General features: G+C 34.2%; 1 protein-coding gene across 3 annotated transcripts; it reads right to left on the bottom strand.

Moving 5' to 3' along the window:
• Positions 1-2,915: 2,915 nt before the first annotated feature.
• Positions 2,916-10,016, bottom strand: LOC145329695 (uncharacterized). 3 transcript variants are annotated; one of them, XM_080174055.1, is made up of 11 exons: positions 9,420-10,016; positions 8,914-9,021; positions 8,252-8,369; positions 7,551-7,637; positions 6,921-7,087; positions 6,552-6,673; positions 5,850-6,104; positions 5,170-5,253; positions 4,161-4,232; positions 3,640-3,815; positions 2,916-3,057 (listed from the first exon to the last, which is right to left on the bottom strand). In XM_080174055.1, exons 2-7 carry the CDS (start codon positions 9,015-9,017, stop codon positions 5,989-5,991), a joined length of 714 nt encoding a protein of 237 aa, XP_080030181.1. In that variant the 5' UTR covers positions 9,018-9,021; positions 9,420-10,016; the 3' UTR covers positions 2,916-3,057; positions 3,640-3,815; positions 4,161-4,232; positions 5,170-5,253; positions 5,850-5,988. The 3 variants fall into 3 exon arrangements, with proteins under 3 accessions (XP_080030181.1, XP_080030182.1, XP_080030183.1); XM_080174056.1 differs by lacking the exon at positions 5,170-5,253; XM_080174057.1 differs by lacking the exon at positions 5,850-6,104.
• Between the last annotated feature and the right edge of the window lie 3,250 nt (positions 10,017-13,266).

Below are 13,266 nucleotides of genomic sequence, written 5' to 3'. Positions count from 1 at the left end.
CATACGGACGTAAATACTAATGATAGAAAAGCTTCGCTTTTAAAAACCAAGCATTATAAACAAAATTACCCCTTGAATAGATTTAAAATATTAATGGTAAAATTGAACCCCTTAAAACTTAAAACAACGAATGAGTGAATGGGTTTATTCAGCTTTGTGGGTACTTATAATTATAGAGTTGCAATGCGTATATAAGGTAATCAAGATGATTCATAAGAATTGTATACAACTGTACAAATATTTATACAAATAATACAAAGGGCAGTCATAAGCAGACGTGCAATCAATTCCGTAAAAAATATTACATTATCAAAAATGTATTATATTATTACTATCGGCTACGCCCCGAAAGACATCTAGAGGTATTTTAGGTGTGGGGGGCGTCAACCCCTTTTCCGACCTTTAATCTTAATCTTTTTTTTTAATAATTTTTTTCAAGGACGGTTTTCTCTTAGGAGGTGTTTGTCGTACCCTACCTCTAAAATAGTTATAATCCTTATAGTAGAGTCTGTTTGTCCGTCCGTACGTCCATCCGTTTGTCCATTCTTAACCCTTAACGGTCGGGGGGGGGGGCGTTGAACGCCCCCCATCCGGTTTTTTATATCTCATTTTCTGTGTGTGAAAGATAAAGAGCCCAAACTGCGTGACTTTTTAAGTTTGGGTATGACACATAACTGAGAGTTGGAATTTTTTTGAATATCTCCATCCTGGCGGGCACAGGATGCCAGCAAACCTGGCAGGGTCATCCAGGTAAAGAGCAAAAATATTTTTTTGACTTAAAAAAAGCATTTTATCTTACCAAAATACTAAAATATCCTCTAGTAGTACATCCTCATATTAATACAGGTGTTCAAGTCAATTTCAGGTTCCAGATATTATCCTGCAGGTCCTGATCCTCCAGGTCTCCAGAAATCTTTAAATGGCTCCTGTGGCCGCAATTTTTGACTTAGAGACTTCAAATTTTAAACTTAAGCTTTTCTTACATGTCTACATAACGTATTAAAATTTCATTAAGATCCGCCGCCAATTTCCCGCCGACCGCCGACTGCGGCGGCTGGCAGCTGCCAAGTACAGCTGCGGCCGCTGAAATTTATATTTTGATATTTGAAATATAAAATTTACATAAAGATTAATATTTTCTGCAAAAAAAATTTTATTCTAGCTTCAAAAATAAAAAAATTACAGCCGTTTGATATTTTTAAAAAAAAAGGACCTAAAAACAAAGGTTGTTAAATAAAAGGGTGAAGGAAGCGAAAATTGACCTTGACTTACTTAAGATCGGATATTCATCATAACACAGGGGACTTACACAAAAAAATTTAGCCCTCTAGCTCTAATAGGAACTGAGATAACATAGGGGGGCGTTGAACGCCCCCCCCCCCCCCCCCCCGACTGATTAAGGTGCGGCAAGGGGCCCGACTGTAAGGGGTTAAGTGGAAATACAAATTAGCCGGTTACAATTTAAATTAAACAGAATATCTTTTTGTGAAAAATCTGCTAAGTAGCTTTGCTCATTAAAAATCCCTTGGTCCGTCGGTATTTCTGTGTTAAGCCATTGAGCATCTACTCATCAGGCTCTGTAATAGTGCTACTCTATTTAAGATGAAAATAAAAATTTCTGGATTGCCATTAAATGTAGAGGCCTCGAATTTCAGATATATCTTTCTCTAAACCATGTTTATAGATGTTGTCGTCCTTGTTGTAATACAAACACTCTGCAATTGTTACCCTTAAATTTGTTGAAACTATTGCACACCTCATATTAAGTCAGATCTATAAAGTGTAATAAAAGGTTATTGATCTTATAAATGCTTGAGAGCCAGGAATAAAAAGATATGTAATGAAACTTTTTTACAGAAGTATAGAAAATTTTAGTAAGTCAGTTTAATCAATATATTAATACTTGGATGTTGCACCAGCTTTTCATGTACTCTAATAAAGTAATACTTGCAACTGGCTAAAATAACCATTCACCCTCAATACCGAATCCCCTACCTTCAAATGGATGAACGAACTGAACAAAAATGAGGTCCATTCTATAAACCTACATTGAAGACAAATTTTCGCCTGTCAATATATCCACCTATTATATATCTATTGTTAGTTATAGAATAGACTTCAAACTTTCAACTTCAGTGCTGTTATCATATCAACATAAGATTAATTGTCAATTAGTAGAAAATGAAATGAATCTAAATAATAACGATAAATGTTGGTCGAAGTACATAATTGGTAAAAGCTTTCATTTAATTTTGCATTGGTTCTCCTTAACCAAAATATTCTATTCCTCTCCCCCTGCACATATATAGTTGATGTGATTGAATTTAAATGATTTGATAGATTGGATATAGATAAATAGGGGAGGATATGTTTAAAAGGTAGATAATATTTACCCAATGAGGAGGTTGAAATATTCCCAGGACGGAATTAATACCATAAAAAAACCTAGTTTTTACCACTTTTACGGTAAAATTTTACCAGCCTATACGATTTAAAAGGTGGTAAAATTTTACCGTAATCGTGGTAAAAACACTTTTAGTGGTACTCCGAGACGCTTTTTACCATCGATTTTTACCACAATTATCGGTAAAATTTTACCAGATTTCCGGTAAAATATTACCATTTTAGGACGCAAATTTATACCAGATTTTGACCAATTTTTACCACTTTTTTGGTAAAATTTACCAGAAATTTGCGGTAAATTTTACCAAAAAAGTGGTAAAACTGTTCAACACCTGGTAATATTTTTGCCCTAAACTGGTAAAATTTTACCAGAAATAGGGTAAATATGGTAAAAATTTACCAATAATTGTGGTAAAAACGGGTGGTAAAAATCACGAGAAAGTGGTAAAAAACGACCTTAATTATAGAAAAACATTGCTTGTACACGAATCGCAAAAATAAAAAAAAAATTGTTTTCATTATTATTTTATTGATTGAAACAACACTTAAACATATTTTTCTTGATTCTACTGCTCTGGCCGCGAAAACTGTTGCGCAACCTCCAGGATTTGCTGGGCACCGGCCCCATTCGAACTCGTATCACTGATTTTCAACCTGGAATAAAATTGCTCATTAGTTAATTAGATAATTACAGGGATATAAAGGGATAAGACAATGGCTGATAAATTGATGTTCATCTCTAATGATGATACACATCGTTACCCCTTCTGTAGATTACAATAAGTGATTGAAATGTTAGGACACTCAACTTAATGAACCAACCAATAAAAAATCAATAAAAGTACCCAAGGTTGTTAGGCCAAAGAATAAGAAAATGTTATTTGAAAACTTTGGGGGCTAGTGTAATTTACAGCCCAATGTCCCATCCCTCCCTACTAAATATCTAATCTATAATACAAAGTAGAACGATGTCTGTCCGTCCGTCCGTCCGTCCGTCCCAAAGATAAAGCCTATACTCGCTGTTTACGCAAATGTGTCAGAACTTCCCCCCCCCTTACTCTCACACCTAAATTTTTTCTTTTGAAAGCAAAAATAAAAGTGTGTAGGTTCGACTCCCCCTCTCCCCCCTCATTCATTTCCTACAGGCATCTTGACACGTGGCAAAAAAATCAGCAAACTTATCTAACTAAACATCTTTGAAAACGCAGAACGAGAAAAAATAAAGGGAAAGCTTACCTGGAAAACATAAGCAGTAACAACATCCCTGGCTAACAAGAACATGCTGTGTCCATACTACTCGGCATCATAACAGGGAACCCGATCTTGTCTGCCTCCGCCTTCAAGGTGTCCAGGCTCTGGTCCTCTCCGTGGTAACCGTGGATTACAGGTACGTTAGCGGCTTCCATGATCATCTAAAAAACAGGTTAAATATTAGAAAAATTGTAACGACAGACTTCTTTTAAATACACAGTTGCTTTTCCTAGAGCCTACTTGTGTTTCGTCTTAAAAGAGGATGGTTGGAGGGTTTTTACCAATGAAAATATTCGAGGTCATTTTTCCAAGAAGCGGTGTCATACCCCCCCCCCCCGCCAAAAAAACAGCATAAACATTCCCTGAAAATTATGGAAGACCAGAAGATTGAGATCGTACAGGACAAATGAACAGACATCCTGTTACTCCGGTATAGTATAGAGTGTTATTTTTTTCTACTTGAAATCAACCAAAATAAGTTCCTGAGTAGCTACTCTATCATTTACCTTAGATGTAGACTTGATACCCATATCTCTAATGGCAGTGGACGGTGGACCAACAAATATAACTCCTTTCTCCTGATAAAAAAAAAAAATTTAAATTAAAAGGTAGGTATCATTCTTATTAATATAATATTACATTCTTGAAATTAACCAGAAAAAAACGTAAGCAGTACAGTCTGCACAGGGTTTTTACGGGAAGGGATGTAATCTTAGAGGTTTTTAAAAAACGGGGGGGGGGGAATCTACATAATTTTAATTTTAAGGGGTGTGTTGTCAACCCCATTCCTCACACTAATGACCGTGGACAAGATAATGAACGAAATATACATATATAAATCCCCAAATATATTGAACAAAACAACACCTTAGATTAGTTCAGACACTGCTAGTTTGAATGAACCAATCAAGATTTAAAGTTGTGAGCTAACGTGTTTATAAAACTTTGGGTACCAGTATAACTTCCAGTCTAATATCCACTCCCTCCCTGCAGTCAAATGGAAAATATTACCTGTCCAGGGATATAAAATACACGTGGATATTATTAATGACATATCATGGAAATTTGTTGTCATGAATTTAGGTTCCTAACATGGACTTCATATATTGGTCAGATCGTTTACCCAGAAGGAGGTAAGGGGGTGTTGTAAGGGAGGAATAAGGGTGTATCTTTATTTTAGCCCGCTGTGAGTACCGCTTTATTAGAGTACATGAAAAACTGGTGTAACATCCAGGTAATAATATATCCATTTACCCAAGAATCTTAAGGGATAAGACAATGGTCGACAAATTGATGTACTGTACATGTACAACCCCATTGATGATACACAAAATTACCCCTTACATAGATTACCTTTTGTGGTTGATACGTTTGGACACTCAACTTAATGTACCAACCAATCAGGGATCACTTAATCCCCAAAGTTGTTAAGCCAACGAATAAGAATACGTTATTATAAAAGTTTGGGGACACGTGTAGTTAACAGCCCATTGTCCCCTCCCTCCCTGCATTTACCTGGCAAAGATTAGCAAACTCGACATTCTCGGAGAGAAATCCATAGCCAGGATGTACAGCATCGGAGCCGGTTTCCGCCGCAACCTAAGATAATACAGTGTATGGTCAATAGTAACTAAGCCCCTAGAGGCCTCTAGGGGCACTTGAGTTAGTGGTGAGTTGAAATAGATCCCAACATTTTTTTATTTTAGTTTCAATAGAAAAAGTAAAAAAAATCCATCTTAAGGCTTAAATATGATCAGAAAATAGAATAAAACCAACTCAGGACCTATGTGATGCCTACCTAAAATAGAGAACCCAATCGGATCAGTAGTTATTTAGAAAAAAAGTCTTACTGCTTTATATAATAGGATGATGCATTACTGATTATATGCTTCACGTGGCGTATGGAGTCGTGGAACGCGGGGTCCTAAGTTATGGAGGATTAAATGAAGGAAGGAAGTGGACTGTTTATTACACTAGTCCCCAAAGCTTTATTTTCTTCTTATTATAACGTTTTCTTATTCATTGGCTTAGGTAACTACTTTGGGGAGTTAATTAAATTTTGATTTATTGTTTCAATAAGTTGAGTGTTCAAACGTTTTTTAACCACTAATTTTATGTATCATCGATGTTGATGTTCATCAGTTTATCGGCCATTGACTTATCCCTTTACATCCCTGATATAAATTTGATTTTACCTTGGGGGTGGCCGACCTCTTGGTTCAGGTGAGTAATCCCTGGGCCCCTACCGGGAGGTCCCCTCCTGGGTGACGGGGAATATTCTCTGTGGTGGGGGGGAGGAGGTCCGCGGGGGGGGTCCTCGTGGCGACATATCCCTCATTGGCGGTGGGGGGCCTCTGTAACGTTGTTGTGGAGGGGAGTAGTCGCCCCTGGGGTGTGCCTCCCTTGTGAAGTAATGTGAGGGGGGTCCGTAGCCATCTCTCCTCTCATACCTGAAAAAATAAAAATAATTTACTTAAAAAGTTAAAATTCATTAAAAAAAAGGTTTTTAAAATTTTTTGATTGGTAGAAAAGGGAAGAACTAATAAAAAAGAGCATATCTAGGTAGGAAAGTTATTGTAATTTTAGAAAATCTTTAATAAAGCAATAAAAGAGATGGTAGGCATTTAAAGTTAGCAAATTTGGAAATTACACTAATATATTTTGTTTATATACTAAATTGTTTAAAGTAAAAAGGTTCTTTGTCTTTAGCTTAAGATTTCGATAACTACTAAACCGATTGAGTTCTCCTTTATAGGTAGGAAAGCTTCTCATATGACACGGAATGGTTTTAGACTATATTTCTGTCCCCTATCTATCCTTTTTAATACAGAGCCCCTAAATGCTAGGGCCGCAGCCGCTAGCAATATCTAAACTAATCTTAAAATTTAAAATTTTACCTTGGTGGAGGGGATCTACCACCCCCTCTGCCACCACGTCCTCTGAAACCACCCCTGTCCCCTCCACGGCCTCTGCCTCTAAAGCCACCCTTATCACCTCCCCTTCCTCTAGAGCCACCTCTGTTATTTTTAAATGTTTTCATTTTGAAAAAAAAAATTCGATGATTTTTAGTAAGTATTTTGGAAGATTAATTTTAAATTTTTTTATCTTAGGTACTGCTGTTTTATTAGCGCAGCAACTTTATAACAAAACTGTACGTCAGTCCATGGCGAAATTACAAAAAATGCATTGCTTTTAAACGTTACATTTAATAAATAAGCCTACCTAAAGATTTTCTAACTTTTACTTTTTAAAACAAAAACTTTCCTAGAGTAATGTGGGGGGCTGCGTCTTTCATACCTATCCCCGCTCCACCCCGGCCTCTACCTCTGTAAGAACTGCGCCCCCTATCACCTCCGCCTCCACGTCCCCTGCCTCGTCCCCGGGATATTTCCACTCTCAGCCGTTCACCGGCATATAATGTACCGTTCATTTCCTTAAAAAATAAAGTGAAGTAAAAATAACTTCAATTTTAGGTTAGGTTAGGTTTTAGGCTAGGGAGCCGAGCGCTGCGGCTAGGCAGGCAAGTGGGCCGAGCGCTGCGGCTAGGCAGGCAAGGGGGCCGAGCGCTGCGGCTAGGCAGGCTAGGGAGCCGAGCGCTACATTTCTAAAAGGATAATACCACCTACTCTAATGAATGTAGAATATACGTGGATATTACGACAGGGGGAAAAAATTGTCGTTATTTTAGCTTGCTAACATGAAATTCGTTTATTGGTCAGTTTGTTCAACCAGTAGTAGGGTAAGGATTGGGTTTAAAGAAGGGGGGTATCTTTATTTTAGCCAGCTGTGAGCATCTCCTTATCAGAGTAAATGAAAATGTGGTACAACATCCCAGTAATAATATATCGATTATTTTTATAAACTTTAATGGAAAAAACATTAAAAAAATAATATACCTGTCTAGCTAACACTCTGGTAAGGGTTTCCATAGTCTTAAACCACTCCCGGATTAATTCTTCCCATAAAGTTAGTCCACTCAAAACCTAAAACAAACGAACTTATTTTGACAAGTAGAAAAGTTGGTGGAAAAATAATTCATCTAAATTAATGAAGCAAAAATTCGTCCCCAAACTTCATTTTTAATTCTTGATACAGATTTTAAAGGGTGGGGCTTAAAGGGTGTTAACTCCACTCAACCCGTAAAACCCCTTATTTGTTTCCCTTCAAAATTAAAAAAAAAATATATTAGATTACCAACCTCAAACCTTTGAAATCCCTCATTTTATCCCTCTTAAAATTAAAAGCTTGACGTACAATCAACCATTGGTTGTCTTTAGGACGATTGGCAAATAGATCTGATTCCTGTACTGTAGAACAAATAAAACATTATGGAATGGATATAGAATATACGTGGATATTGATGACAGTGGAAAAATTGAAGTCAATTTAGGTTGCTAACATGAAACTCATTCAATGGTCAGTTTGTTTATCCAGTAGGACGGGACGGAATGGAGTAAAGGGGGCGAATTAGGGTTATCGTCATTTTAGCCCACTGGGAGTTTTACTTTATTAGAGAAAATAAAAATCTAGTGTAACATCCAAGTAATAAAATATCTATTTCTGCAGGTTATCTTAATTATAGTATAGCTAACATTACCTCTAGAAACTGATCCCAAAGTTCACAGTACACAACAACATAGAGATTAGCCTTGATCCATGTGACAATGAGGGTCTGGAAGATGGCCTGGGTCAACCTTCCTCCAAGGGTGTCCTCCCTGATAAGCATAGATAACTATTAACTAAAGATCCAAGAACAAATTAAATATAAATAGGCTATTTTTATTTAAGTGTGTAGGTAGGTATAAAGTATACTTTTTATCTAAAAATGGTATTTTTGTCTCTGATTTTATTTATCGCGTCGTATTATAGACAGCTTTCCGCGACTGGTAAAATGAGAAATTTTCAGATCAATAGCAATTTTGTTAGCCCCGAGGGGCCAAAGGACTGGCCTAACAAAGCTGGTATTGATAATATAATTTCTAGACTATTGTTCATAGAAAATTGTCTGTAATACGTAATTTTTCAGTATGGCCCAGAACCATTTTTAATCCAGGGGATATTTATCGGTTTCAAAGCCATACTGGAAACTCTTTGTTTAAGTCAAAACTACATTAATATCAATTTTTCTTTATTTTAGATTTAGTGTGCTGACTAAACAAACTAATTTCATTACTTCTTCTTTACAAGCAAAATGCTAGTGAATTTGTTCTTAAATACTTAAAGAAAATCGTAACTTCTCTATAATAATTATCTATGTGCCTGCGTCTTGGTGGTGTTTCTGTGAGGGTGAGTTGAGTTATCTGCTGCAAGATAAAGAGTAACTGCTCCCATGTTCGCCCGTCCATCTTTACATTCATTACCATAAACCTGACCAAAATAAAATTATTGTTAGATTAGGAATATCTATTTCTTAAATAAAATTAACAGGATGTCTTTCTGTACCATGTGAAAAAGTTTAATTTTAGCTATAATGGGAGAAAAAATCGGCGTTATCCTCTTAGAAATTTTTTTTTCAATTTTGTCCCCCCCCCCCCCCCCCCGACTACCGACGAACAACTATTTTAGGTTAGGTTAGGTTTTAGGCTAGGGACATTTTAAATAATACGAAAAATTTCTTCCTTTCCCTGTACCTTATAAAAATCGTCGGAAAAAGCCGTTTTTTAAGCAAACAAAAGCGCGTTTTGCTCTATCTGTGAGATATTATGAATAAGATAATGTTAAGATGAGAAAAATTTACGTTCACAGTCCCTTTAAAGACACAATACCTGTAATAATAATACCCTGGCCTTTCTCATTAAAAGCCTAGGCAGAGCCGCTGGTGAGTGATGCTAGCCCAAGCGTGGACCGTGGTGAACTGTACTTCTACCGCCAATACCTAATTACAGGGTTACGAAATTTTAAATTGATGTTTTTTTTTTAATGTTAATATTAACTGTAATATAGTTTTGTAATGACATATAAAATATATATTCGATAGAATATAAAAAAATATAGTGCATTCAATATTAAAAAAAAATATTTAAATATATATATAGTTGTTAACCATATAGAATCTATTTCCGGCCGGGTTCTTAAAAGATATTGCCGCGTTTTTTCGACATTTTTTACGCTATGAATAACAAGCGCGACATTCGCGAAATCTAAAAGAGTATACAATGATTTATTTATCTATTTCGCTTTTGATGGTACGGCCTTCATAGAAAAAAAAAGATTATCTTCAATCCATTTTTGCTGCATATTAATTAATGCATCTTTTTAGAGCTGTGTTAGACATTAGAAAAATTGCTAAAAAAATAATTTAAAATTCAGTATTTTTATGTTATATACTCTGTTTGAAATTCTCTCGTCAACGTTCAATCAATCAATGTCTAAAAAACGCCGAAAAAATGTGGCATTCATCTTTTAAAAACCCATCTCGGTGGTACTTCCGGTTGGCAAAGACAACATAAATATAGAAATCATGAAACATTGTTGTTCCACAATTTTGCCACATTTTTAAACATCTTGCTTAAAAAAAACTTCCAAACAAATTGTAAATTCTACAAATTTAAATATTTAGAGAAAATTGAGTAGTAATTTACTTCTTGATTCAAAATATTTGATTAAATTGAATCAAAACTAATAATTATTTTTGGCACTCTATATTCAAATAATCATAAGCTTAATATCAATAGTGCGCATGCGCGCACAGAGGTGCCATAAATTTCAAAACTTAAAAATATAAGTTTTGTAGCGAAATTACTCTATAATTCGAAATCTCTGTCTTTCTTTTAGAAACATTCAGGGGAATATACGAAAGCTTATATTTATATTAAAGATGAAAAATCGATAAATTCAAATGCACACGGCACATCTGCGTAAACACACCCTGGATTTTTTTTCTTTTAATTTTAATTCGTATGAAGCTAGCTCAAATAAGTAAATATTAAATTTGATATATTTTTGATGATGCGGGAGGATGTTTTAAAAGAAATGATGAAATAATTTTCAAGGTTTTAAAAAAAAGTTAGCTTCTTTTATGCGAAAAAATTCAATAAAAAGTAAAAATTTTTACCAAAAAGTTGGTCAAATTTTACCAAGTTTGTTTTTTTGTTAAAGTCCAAAAATCTGGACTTAGCCTAAAAATTTACCTTGTCAATTTTTACCAAAAAGTTGGTCAAATTTTACCAAGTTTTTTTTTTTGGCAAAGTCCAAAAATTTGGACTTAGCCTAAAAATTTACCTTGTCAATTTTTACCAAAAAGTTGGTCAAATTTTACCAAGTTTTTTTTTTTGGCAAAGTCCAAAAATTTGGACTTAGCCTAAAAATTTACCTTGTCAATTTTTACCAAAAAGTTGGTCAAATTTTACCAAGTTTTTTTTTTTGGCAAAGTCCAAAAATTTGGACTTAGCCTAAAAATTTACCTTGTCAATTTTTACCAAAAAGTTGGTCAAATTTTACCAAGTTCATTTTTTTTGGCAAAGTCCAAAAATCTGGACTTAGCCTAAAAAAATACCTTGTCAAATTTTACCAACTTTTTGGTAAAAATTGACCAAATTGTGTTTTTTTGTCTAAGTCCGAAAATTCGGACTTAACCTGAAAAATAGAGTTGTAAAATTGACCACATTTTTGGTAAAACTTCCAAAAGTGGTAAAATTGAAAAAAAAAAAAAAAATTTAAATTTAGGCTTCATTGTATAAAAGTCATTATTTTAAAGTACTACAACTGATTATGAAGAGCTGTTTTTTATTTAAAACACAAAAAACGGGTTTTTTTGTTTCGTCAAATTTTACAAAAAAAATGGTAAAATTTGACTAATTTTTTGGCTAAAATTTTTGCTGGTAAAATTTACCACGAAACTGGTATATTATACCAGGTTGACCAGCTTTACCACTTTTCTGGTAAAACGACTCTTTTTTTATGGTATTTCGTAGAACCTGGGTTTTTACTCTCATAATTAAATATTGTAATGATTTTGTTTAATTTAAAGATTAGCAATTCTGGGTATCCTGTATATTAAACCAGAAAGGTTGTGTTAGCATACAAATGTAATGTTATGTTGACTATATGTTATTTCATCTGATTGAAAATTTCTGTCATACATTTTTTATATTTGATAGATAAATTTTTCCACATACCAAAGGTAAACTATCTATGTCTTTTTTTCATGGTTGACTTTGTCCCTAGCCTTAAGAGAAATGTTGAAATAAGAGTTTGCCGCATTTTATTTTAGTTGCAGTAGAGTAAAAGAAGGGTGAATCAATTCATATAAAGCAGTTTTTTTATCAGAGGTGGATTCTTAAAAAAATTTGGCCCACTAATCGCTTAGTGGGGCAAAATTGTTTTTGTGAAAAATCAACCAAAATCACATTAAAAATCTACAAAAATTAAACAAAATCATACATTAATAACCCTTCTATGATTTTGTTTAATTTTTGTAGATTTTTAATGTGATTTTGGTGGATTTTTCACGAAAACAATTTTGCCCCACTAAGCGATAAGTGGGACAAATTTTTTTTAAGAATCCACCTCTGAAGTTTAATATTTCAATAACTTCTAAAAAGATCGGGTTCTAATCTAAAAGTGCCGTGATAGTTTTATGCTATTTAGCCGCTTAAAGTAATAAGGTTTTTGTGTCTTTACCTTAGGACTTTGATAACTACTGAGCTGGTTGAGTTCTCCATTTTAGGGAAACTTCACATAGGTACCGGGTTGGTTTTAGGCTATTATAGTTATAGAAAAGTCTCGGGATGGTTTTTTTTTGGATTTCCCTACCCATACAAAATCCATAGAGGTCACGGGCGCAGTTATTTGTTATTGAAATAGTACTGTAGTCTGTAGATTATATAAAAATCTATTATTATCATTTTTAAGAGAAGAGAAATAATTTCAACCTTATAGCTGTTTATGGCAATATTAAGGAAGGAATATCCTGTAGAGATAGGGAAAGGGAAAGGAAAAGGGGAAACATATCAGTCGATATAGATGGGTTAGGACACGAGAAAAGGGGAGAGGGGAGATAGCTGGTACAAATTTAAACTATAGGCCCAAATGTCTTCATTTAGGATTAGATCATCTTTGATTTACCAAAATCTACTTTAATTGTCTGTAATTCATGTTACTTAATTTTAGATTATTTTGGTTGAAAGTTATAAAAAGTTATTTATACCTTTATGTTTTATTTGGTGTATCTTAGGAAAGTATACCTACAAGATTTATTACATTTTAAGGGATAAGACAATGAACGATTAATGATGTTGAATTGAAACCCATAATGCTAAACAAATTAAAATTTGTCTCGATTAAAATAATTGATGGAAAAGTTAAGACACTGTTATTTTTCACAACTAATAAATATTTAATAAAAGTCTTTAAAGTTTTCAAGTCTTATGTCCCTTTCTTCCCTGTGATTTACAATTGGCTAGATTGACAATAAAAGACGATAAATCTATCTGGTTTCATATGCTAATATCATAATGGATAGTTTCCAAAGCCAGGAAACAGTAATGTATAGTATAGTAGATTACAAGTATATTAATCTTGTTTCTTGATAGTCCTTTCTGTAAGATTCGGATCTAAATTATTCTGACCACCATTTGTAGAATTTAGTTCACCCCAAGCTAATAAATTCAC

The sequence above is a fragment of the Acartia tonsa genome, chromosome 10, assembly GCF_053477335.1.
Source record: "Acartia tonsa isolate MP-2025a chromosome 10, ASM5347733v1, whole genome shotgun sequence".
Classification (NCBI taxonomy): domain Eukaryota; kingdom Metazoa; phylum Arthropoda; class Copepoda; order Calanoida; family Acartiidae; genus Acartia; species Acartia tonsa.
This window is presented reverse-complemented; position numbering and strand designations above follow the sequence as displayed.